At 43.0% G+C, this 8,496-nt stretch overlaps 3 protein-coding genes across 4 annotated transcripts in view; 1 reads left to right on the plus strand and 2 right to left on the minus strand.

Annotated features, from left to right (window-relative positions):
- Positions 1–3,121: 3,121 nt before the first annotated feature.
- Positions 3,122–6,044, minus strand: LOC18010390 (DEAD-box ATP-dependent RNA helicase 20). 2 transcript variants are annotated; one of them, XM_006392621.2, is made up of 10 exons: positions 5,833–6,044; positions 5,412–5,677; positions 5,108–5,287; positions 4,845–5,006; positions 4,589–4,743; positions 4,408–4,500; positions 4,240–4,325; positions 3,928–4,154; positions 3,608–3,841; positions 3,122–3,403 (listed from the first exon to the last, which is right to left on the minus strand). In XM_006392621.2, the coding sequence occupies exons 1-10, from the start codon at positions 5,886–5,888 to the stop codon at positions 3,357–3,359; spliced, it is 1,506 nt and encodes a 501-aa protein (XP_006392683.1). In that variant the 5' UTR covers positions 5,889–6,044; the 3' UTR covers positions 3,122–3,356. The 2 variants fall into 2 exon arrangements, with proteins under 2 accessions (XP_006392683.1, XP_006392681.1); XM_006392619.2 differs by having other exon boundaries at positions 5,412–5,714; positions 5,833–6,042.
- Positions 6,045–6,163: 119 nt separating this feature from the next.
- Positions 6,164–7,767, plus strand: LOC18010732. The gene is made up of 6 exons (XM_006392623.2): positions 6,164–6,411; positions 6,507–6,637; positions 6,845–6,934; positions 7,160–7,212; positions 7,343–7,445; positions 7,542–7,767. The coding sequence occupies exons 1-6, from the start codon at positions 6,192–6,194 to the stop codon at positions 7,668–7,670; spliced, it is 726 nt and encodes a 241-aa protein (XP_006392685.1). The 5' UTR covers positions 6,164–6,191; the 3' UTR covers positions 7,671–7,767.
- The window catches only part of LOC18010512 (transmembrane 9 superfamily member 6), a 2,703-nt gene continuing 1,918 nt past the window's right edge, over positions 7,712–8,496 (minus strand). Inside the window, 2 exon segments of the mRNA XM_006392624.2 lie at positions 7,712–8,492; positions 8,495–8,496. The exon segment at positions 8,495–8,496 is cut by the window's right edge and continues 160 nt beyond it. Coding sequence (XP_006392686.2) covers positions 7,831–8,492; positions 8,495–8,496 — 664 coding nt within the window. The 3' untranslated portion in view covers positions 7,712–7,830.

The raw sequence follows: 8,496 nt of genomic DNA on the forward strand, positions 1-8,496 counted from the left end.
GTTCTCGAAGCTAGATCTCCGATCAGGCTATCACCAGATTTTGGTACAAGCAGAAGACGTGCAGAAAACAGCTTTCAGGACGCATGATGGGCACTATGAATTCTTGGTTATGCCCTTCGGGCTCTCCAACGCCCCGGCCACTTTCCAGTCCCTGATGAATGATGTTTTCCGACGCTATCTTCGTAAGTTTGTTCTGGTGTTTTTCGACGACATTTTAGTATACAGCCGTTCGATGCAGGATCATGTGGGGCATCTGAGAGTGGTGCTGGAAGTGCTCTCCGAACAGAGGCTGTATGCAAACCGAAAGAAATGTCAATTCGGAAGTGGGAAGATTGAGTACCTCGGACATATTATATCGCAGGAAGGTGTGGCTGCCGATTCGAGTAAGATTCAAGATATGACCAGCTGGCCTTAACCGAGGAATGTGAAGGAGCTGAGAGGCTTCCTCAGGTTGACAGGGTACTATCGAAAGTTCGTGCAGGGATATGGCGCTGTAGCGAGGCCACTCACTGAGCTGCTTAAAAAAGACAATTTCAAGTGGGAGGAGGCCGCTACCGAAGCCTTCAACGCTCTGAAGGCAGCCATGACCTCGGTGCCGGTGTTGGCTCTGCCTGACTTCACCGCTCTCTTCATTGTGGAGTCGGACGCTTCGAGAATCGGCTTGGGGGCGGTGCTCATGCAGAACCACCGACCTATTGCATACTTCAGCCAAGCCTTGACAGAGAGGCAGAAGTTGAAGTCAGTTTACGAAAGGGAGTTGATGGCCATTGTATTCGCTATACAGAAATGGCGACACTACCTTTTGGGGAGAAAATTTTTGGTGCGTACGGATCAGAAGAGCCTTAAATTTCTGCTAGAGCAAAGGGAGATCAATATGGAGTACCACCGATGGATGTCGAAGTTGCTGGGGTTCGACTTTGATATACACTACAAGCCCGGATTGGAGAATCGAGCAGCCGATGCCTTGTCCAGTCGAGGTGTGTCGAAACTGATGTCATTGTCAATTCCCGCAGCAATGCAGTTGGAAGAAATATGTAGCGAGGTGGATAAAGACCAGGAGTTGAGGAACATCATGGAGGAGTGTAACAGAAACCCAGGAGCTCAGCCCGACTACTCTGTAGTGCAGGGGAGATTACTACGGAGGGGTAGATTGGTGGTGCCAAAAGGGTCGAAGCTGGTTGGTCTCATTTTGCAGGAATACCATGATGGGAAAATGGGTGGTCACGGAGGAGTGTTGAAAACTCAGAAGAGGATTGGAGAAGCGTTTTACTGGGAGGGGATGCTCGGGGACATAAGGCAGTATGTGGCAGGTTGTCAGGTATGTCAAAGACAGAAGTATGCAACCTTAGCTCCTGGTGGGCTCTTGCAGCCACTACCGATTCCGACCAAGATATGGGACGACATCTCAATGGATTTCGTGGAAGGGATGCCCAAATCTGGAGGGTACAATGCGGTGTTGGTAGTAGTAGACCGCCTGACAAAGTATGCCCACTTCATCAAGTTGAAGCACCCTTTCACGGCGACCGATGTGGCTATAATATTCGTGCAGGGGGTTATCAAGATTCACGGGTTCCCTCGCTCCATTGTATCGGACAGGGACAAGGTGTTCACGAGCGCGTTCTGGAAAGAACTCTTCCGACTCGCAGGTACCAGTTTGTGCTTCAGCACCGCGTACCATCCGCAATCCGACGGGCAGACGGAGGTGACCAATAGGGGTCTGGAGACGTATCTGCGGTGCTACGCAAGCGAGAAACCAAAAACGTGGGCCAAATTTCTTCCATAGGCAGAGCTGAGTTACAACTCGTCGTTCCATTCTTCGATCCGCATGACGCCGTTTCAAGCTCTCTACGGGCGAGAGCCACCTGTGCTGCTGCGATACGAGAATGGATCCACGACCAATGCGAGTTTGGAGGAACAGTTGAAGGAGAGGGATGACATGTTAGCCGTTTTGAAGGAGCACCTACATAAGGCTCAACAGGTGATGAAACAGAGGGCGGATGGGCATCGCAGAGAGGTGGAGTTTGAGGTCGTAGACTCTGTGTATTTGAAAATGCGGCCATACCGCCGACAGACGTTGGCCCGGAGACCGAATGAAAAGTTGGCGGCTCGGTATTACGGTCCTTACACGATCGAAAGCAAGGTGGGGAAGGTGGCCTATCGTCTTAAGCTGCCATCGGAGGCTCGGATCCATCCTACATTCCATGTGTCGCAGCTGAAGAAGGCAGTGGGGTCGTCGCTAATTCCAGTCTCGATTCCTCCTCAACTCACTGAGGAAGGAGTGTTGGAAGCTGAACCAGAGGCGGTTTTGGACTCGCATGTGAACAACGAAACAGGACAGCAGGAAGTTTTGGTTAAGTGGAAGGGGTTGCCGGAATTTGAGTGTACTTGGGAATGGGTCAGTACAATGAAGAGGCAGTTTCCCTCCCTTGACCTTGAGGACAAGGTCGGTCTCAAAGGGCGGGGTAATGTTAGCTGTGAGGCCCAAGGGCCACCAATTCTTTATCAGTACTCGCGAAGGAAGAAGGCCCAAGTAAGTGGGGAGTAAGAGGATGGGAGGATTAGCATCTCAGGTCGTGAGGCGGTGGCATTGACCAAGGAGATTACTATTATAGTTAAAGAATAACCACGGTTAAGGGGAGAATCTTATCGTTGCAACAAACCACGTGAGGGGAGTAGTAACGTGGAGGAGGATCCAACGGAAAATAATAGAGTAGTATATAAGAGGAAGGAATCTTGTTTAGAAGAATATCAAAAGATTTGATCAAAGTTGTTGGGGAGGGAGAGACTCTATTATCATTCTCTCAAACTGTATCGACCTTAATCTTATCAATAATAAAATTATATCCGTCTTTCCTGAGTTTCACTAGCTAAACGTATCAAATATCTGATTTTTTCCAGGTTAGTTTTGAACATTCATTTTTGTAAACCCATTTACTCGGAGTTTCATGGATTATCATTTCTATATATGTGCCAGTCAAACCTATTCGTAATTTAGTTTAAAATGTCACATAAATTTGCATAAATCTAGGGCATATCATTAATCATCATTTTATAACTATCTTCAAATGATATAAATTCAATTTAGTTAACAAAAATTGTGCTAAAATTAATAAATACTTTGTCAAAATTTAAAGGGATTTAAATTACCAAAATGTCTGTTTTTGGTTTTGTTCTTAACCACAAATTTTACCCTAATCCGGATCATCAGACCATATGTTATCTTACATGTTTAATGTTATGATGTAAATGTCAAACAAATCTTCGAAAAACAAAGAGAGTAAGGGAGAGGCAATCAATAGAGTAAAATGGAAAAGAAAAATCACTGAACCCTAAAAGCAATATAAAACATACATGAATCAGCTCCAGCCTCTTCTACTCCCACGGTCTCTAAATCCTCCAAGCCCTGTTCCACATTCATAAAAAACCAAAAGTTTATAAAAAAAACGCATAACTTGATTATAAAAGATCATAACTTGATTAGGTTCCTATTAAATTCTAACATAACCAAGTATTGCAAATCTTGTGATGAAGCAAGTTTTTCTAGTGAGGTAGAAAGCAACCGTGACTGTACTAAAAAGACAAAGATCTTTGCTTGCGGTTAACTGACCTGGAGGAGGAGGAGCGGTACTGCGACCCATTGATGACAATTCGGGGCTCACTTTCTGTCCAGCTTCTTGTAGTATGCTGATTAGCTCTTTGGCAAATCTCGCATTTGCTACTGTGAAGAAAGTGTAAGCTGTTCCTTTGGCCCCGGCTCTACCAGTTCTTCCAATCCTGTGAACATAATCCTCTAGTGATCCAGGGAAGTCATAGTTTATCACATACTTGACATCTTTCACGTCTGTTCAAAACAAAAAGACGTTATCAGCTTCTCGCATGCTAATGAGAGAGTTGGTGTTACGCGCATAGGAGAAAGGGAGTTAGTACCTAATCCACGGGCTGCAACATCTGTAGCAGTCATTATAGGGCTTTTGCCTGACCTAAACTCTGATAGAACCCAATCTCTCTCAGCTTGACTTTTATCACCATGTATTGACAAAGCAGGCCAACCATCCATGCGAAGCTGACGAGTGATTTGGTCACAGCCCTTTTTTGTATCGAGGAAGACAAGAATTCTGCTTCCATCCATTATGTCTTCAAGCAACTTCACCAACCTGAAAAAAATCGGTAGAATAGTTTCCATTCACCACAAGTGAAAGGAGATAGAGAAGCAGGGAGAGCCTAGGTAAGGAGACGTACTTGTTATACTTTTGGCTTTCAGAAATGACATCAACAATTTGACGGATTGCACGGTTAGCTTTTAAATCAGAAGATCCTATAATCACCTGCACTTAAGACCAAAAATGCCTGCTCAGCTCTTGTTGACAGCTAAACCATTATGAGAAAACTCGGAGAGGTGATTCTTACTTTGTATGGGTTATAAAGAAACTTCTTAGATAGTTGTTCCACCTCCTTCGGCCAAGTAGCACTCCAATATAAAGTTTGACGGTCTGGCCGAATCTGCACAGGTTTCAACAGATTGTAAGACAAAGCAACATAGAATACACATATATATATATATGACTGAAACAGAGGTAAGAAAACGAACATGTGAAACAATTTTCCGGATCTGAGGATCAAACCCCATATCCAGCATTCGATCAGCCTCATCCAAAACAAGATAAGTAACCCTCCGCAAGTTTGTGTTGTTCGACTCCATCATGTCTATTAACCTCCCAGGAGTAGCTATAACAATTTCCACACCTAAATTCATAGGCCAATAATCACTCTCAGAATGATTTATGAGTAAGAAAAACTAATAGTATGAGAAATGACATAAAAAGAACTGAACCAAAGCAATTCACCTTTCTGGAGATCACGCACTTGAGGCCCTTTTGGAACTCCGCCATAAATGCAAGTGCTCTTTATCTTTGATGATGAACCAAATTTAGACGCTTCTTGCTGTATCTGAACAGCCAGTTCACGTGTCGGAGCAAGAACCAAGACGATTGGGCCGTCCCCATGAGCTGTGAAAATATCATTTGAAATCAGTACCGCATTTACAGCTTTACATCAAATAACAACGAAAGAAAAAAAAAACACTCCACGAGCAGATATCAGGTGGTACCTAAAATTGGTTGAGCATTCACATGGACTATTGCAGGTAGTAAGTAAGAAAGAGTCTTCCCAGAGCCAGTTTCAGCAATGCCGATGAGATCACGTCCCTTCAATGCCATTGGCCACCCCTGAGATTGTATAGGTGTAGGTTCAGTAAAACCAGCCTTCTTAATCTCTTCCAAAACATAATCTGGGACAATCAAGAGATTCTCATCAATAGATCATATACAAAAACAAAACAGACATACATGATCCACCTAGGCCATGTATGTGAAACCAATCACAAACTTAATGAAACGGAAGTCAAAGCTTACCAGGAAACCCAACATCACGAAAACTTTTGACGGGTTTTGGAATATCTCGACCTTCGACAGTAATTTCCCTCAACCTTCGATATTCCTCAACTTGTGCCTCTGTCATAGCTGCAACAGCTGGTGACTCGACATAGAAATTCTTCTCAAAAGGAGTCAAACCATCCAAATCTGGCTTCCGTGGAGATTCATTGCCATCACTTTCCCTTTTGCTTGATGTATGACCACCCGAGCTTCCATATGTTGAAGCCCCACCAAACCCAGAGTCACTAAGAACAAGCAACTTTGAAAATGAAGCAAACTCCTCTTCTCCAATTACACACCGTCGGGAATTGAAAACGCATTGATTAGCAGCTAAGTCGAAACAAATTTCTGACTAATCTATTTATTTCATCGTTTACATACGAAAAGCAAACACACTTACCTTCGACGTTCACGGTACGATGTGGAATCGCCGGTCCGGCTATCGTAGCGACTCATGATGTCCGTCGAGACAATTTCTCCGATTGAGAAATATGATCGGGAAGTTGAGAAAGAAATAGTCACGGCACTCAAAATCTAGTCGTTAGGGTTTTACAAATCGGGAAGAAAGGAGAGAGAAAGAGAACGAAGGTGTCGCCACAAGAGCTCATATTGCTAAAGCTACGGTCAGCTAGTATATTAATTTTGTAAAACAGACCATCGAAACACGCCACGTGGATATTTGAATGTCACCGCCTCAATAATTTATTACCTTCAAAACAAACAAAAAAAAAGCTGAAATCATAAAATTAAGGAAAAAAAATGGCGATTCTATCAGCAAGCTCTACTCTCGTGAGAGCTGCCTTGGATACGCAGCCGAGACTCCGATACAATCCCAATGCGCCGCGAAATGTCAAGACAAACCCTAATACTAGCTCTTTCGTGCCATCATCGTCTCCGTCATCATCTTCTCCGGCGAGAAACTTAACAGCGGAAACTGGCGTCTCCGTTTCCGATTTGCTCAAACGTCCCGCAAGTAAAGGTAACGAATTGGGTTATTTTCCGGATTTCGGTGAGGAACTGTTTCGAAGGCTTTGGAGACAGAGAGATTCTTACTAGATATCTGCTTTTATGTAGACATAGGTGATGAATTGGATGATACTTGTATTGGATTCGAGAAATGGTTCCCAAGTCCACCAAAAGTGGAGAAGCCTAGGTCTGTCTTCAATGCTGCCTCCTTAGCTTACATAGGCGATTCAATCTACGAGGTTAGTCTTCAATTCCATAATAAGTTTGTTCTTAGGTGATTCAACTTAGTCCTTGTTGTTTAGGACTCAAGAATGTCAAAATGATGAGATTGTGCTTGCTGACTCTAGACAAGTTTATAGCATTAAAACAGTCACTATGATGAGATTGTGCTTGGTGACTCTAGACAAGTTATTGTACTTAAAATCATTTTTGTGTTGGCTTTGTAGATATATGCTCGTCGGCATTTTCTTTTCCCTCCACTTAGTATTGAAGAATATAACGACCGTGTTAAAGCAGTGGTGCGATGTGAAGCACAAGTATGTTTCTCTATCTTCTACCCTCTTTGTGTATGCTACAATATTCATGCTTCCACATACCTGTTGTGTCTCTGTTTGTTTCTGAATCGCATTTTGCTTGCAATATGATTCGTTTTGCAGAGTTGTTTATTTCTCACTTCCATCTACTTCATGTTGATCAGCATTAGTATTGTTCTCATTGTTCTTGTTTAAGCTAAACTATTCTGTGTGTGTCTTCCTCTTCAGTATGCTCTGCTGCAGAAGCTCGCTGATGATGATTTCTTAACTAAAGATGAAAGGTCAGTTACAAAACCCAGTTATTTACTGTCTCTAAAAGGATTTTGTTGGGATCTCTATCTCCCATCAAAGAAAGATGAATGGAGATATTATGATTTGTTTAATCGATCTGATGAAAACTTTTTGGTGCAGAGATATACTTCGGTGGGGGAAAAACGTAGGCTCGGTTAAAACACGGTCAACTAGGCGTGCTGGTGTTGCGATTTATAACAAGGCCTCCTCATTGGAAACACTTGTAAGTTGTTCATAATCTAAAAGCTCAGCAAGTGTATTACAAATTTTTGGCTCTAAACTCTTGAAACCCTCGTTAATTATCTGTTCAATTTCTCAGATTGGTTATTTGTATCTAGCAAACGGTAAGAGACTGGAAGAAATAATGCAGAAGCTGGGATTCTCCAGTGGTTCTGCGACGGAGAAAATGATTAAGGAGGGCAAGCATAAACTATCAGTTTTAAAATAAACTATACGATACTATAGCTGTATCTTTGAAAATGATTTGTTGAATATAGAATCCATTCTTCGACTCATTACATAAGTTTGGTAATTTTTTGTTTCAACTACGACTAAACCATCCAACAAAACCTTCGAAAGGCATCAAAAGTTAATGTCATTTTATCTAATCAGTCAATCTTCACCGAGGAGTAAATCTTTCTAACAAACCAAAAACATGCGTAGAAACCGATTGAGCCGGTTAGCACGAAAAACGAGTAAGAGATAATGATCATGTACCCAAAGTAGAGCGTCCCTGAAACGAGCTTTGTGATCTCAAGCTTTGTGAAGAAGTAGAAGATGGAGTAGAGGAAGAGGTAGACTGAGGATGAGCCTGATGTTAGGTAAGCTCTCCACCACCAGTTGTAGTCTTCACTGCAGAGCTGGAAGTAGCAGAGGACGACTGTGATCTCTGCGCAGGTCACGATCAAGATCAAGAACACTATGAAGAGGAACCCGAAGATGTAGTAGAATTGGTTGAGCCAGATCGATGTTAATATGAAGAAGAGCTCGATGAAGACTGCTCCAAATGGAAGGATCCCTCCAATTAGTATCGAAAACCTGGGTTTCATATACCATGGTTGCTCTGGTACTTGTCTCGGGATCTTGTTTGTTTTGACCGGGTCTTCGATTGCTGGTTTCTTGTAACCGAGATAGCTGCCAATGAAGACCAGTGGAACAGAGATTCCAAACCAGAGACAGACCAGAGCAAACATTGTACCAAAGGGAATGGCTCCGGATGATTGCTCTCCCCATATGAGTGTGTTGAGAACGAAGAAGATTATATCTGGGCTTCT

Source organism: Eutrema salsugineum, unplaced genomic scaffold (assembly GCF_000478725.1).
Source record: "Eutrema salsugineum unplaced genomic scaffold, Eutsalg1_0 scaffold_7, whole genome shotgun sequence".
NCBI lineage: Eukaryota > Viridiplantae > Streptophyta > Magnoliopsida > Brassicales > Brassicaceae > Eutrema > Eutrema salsugineum.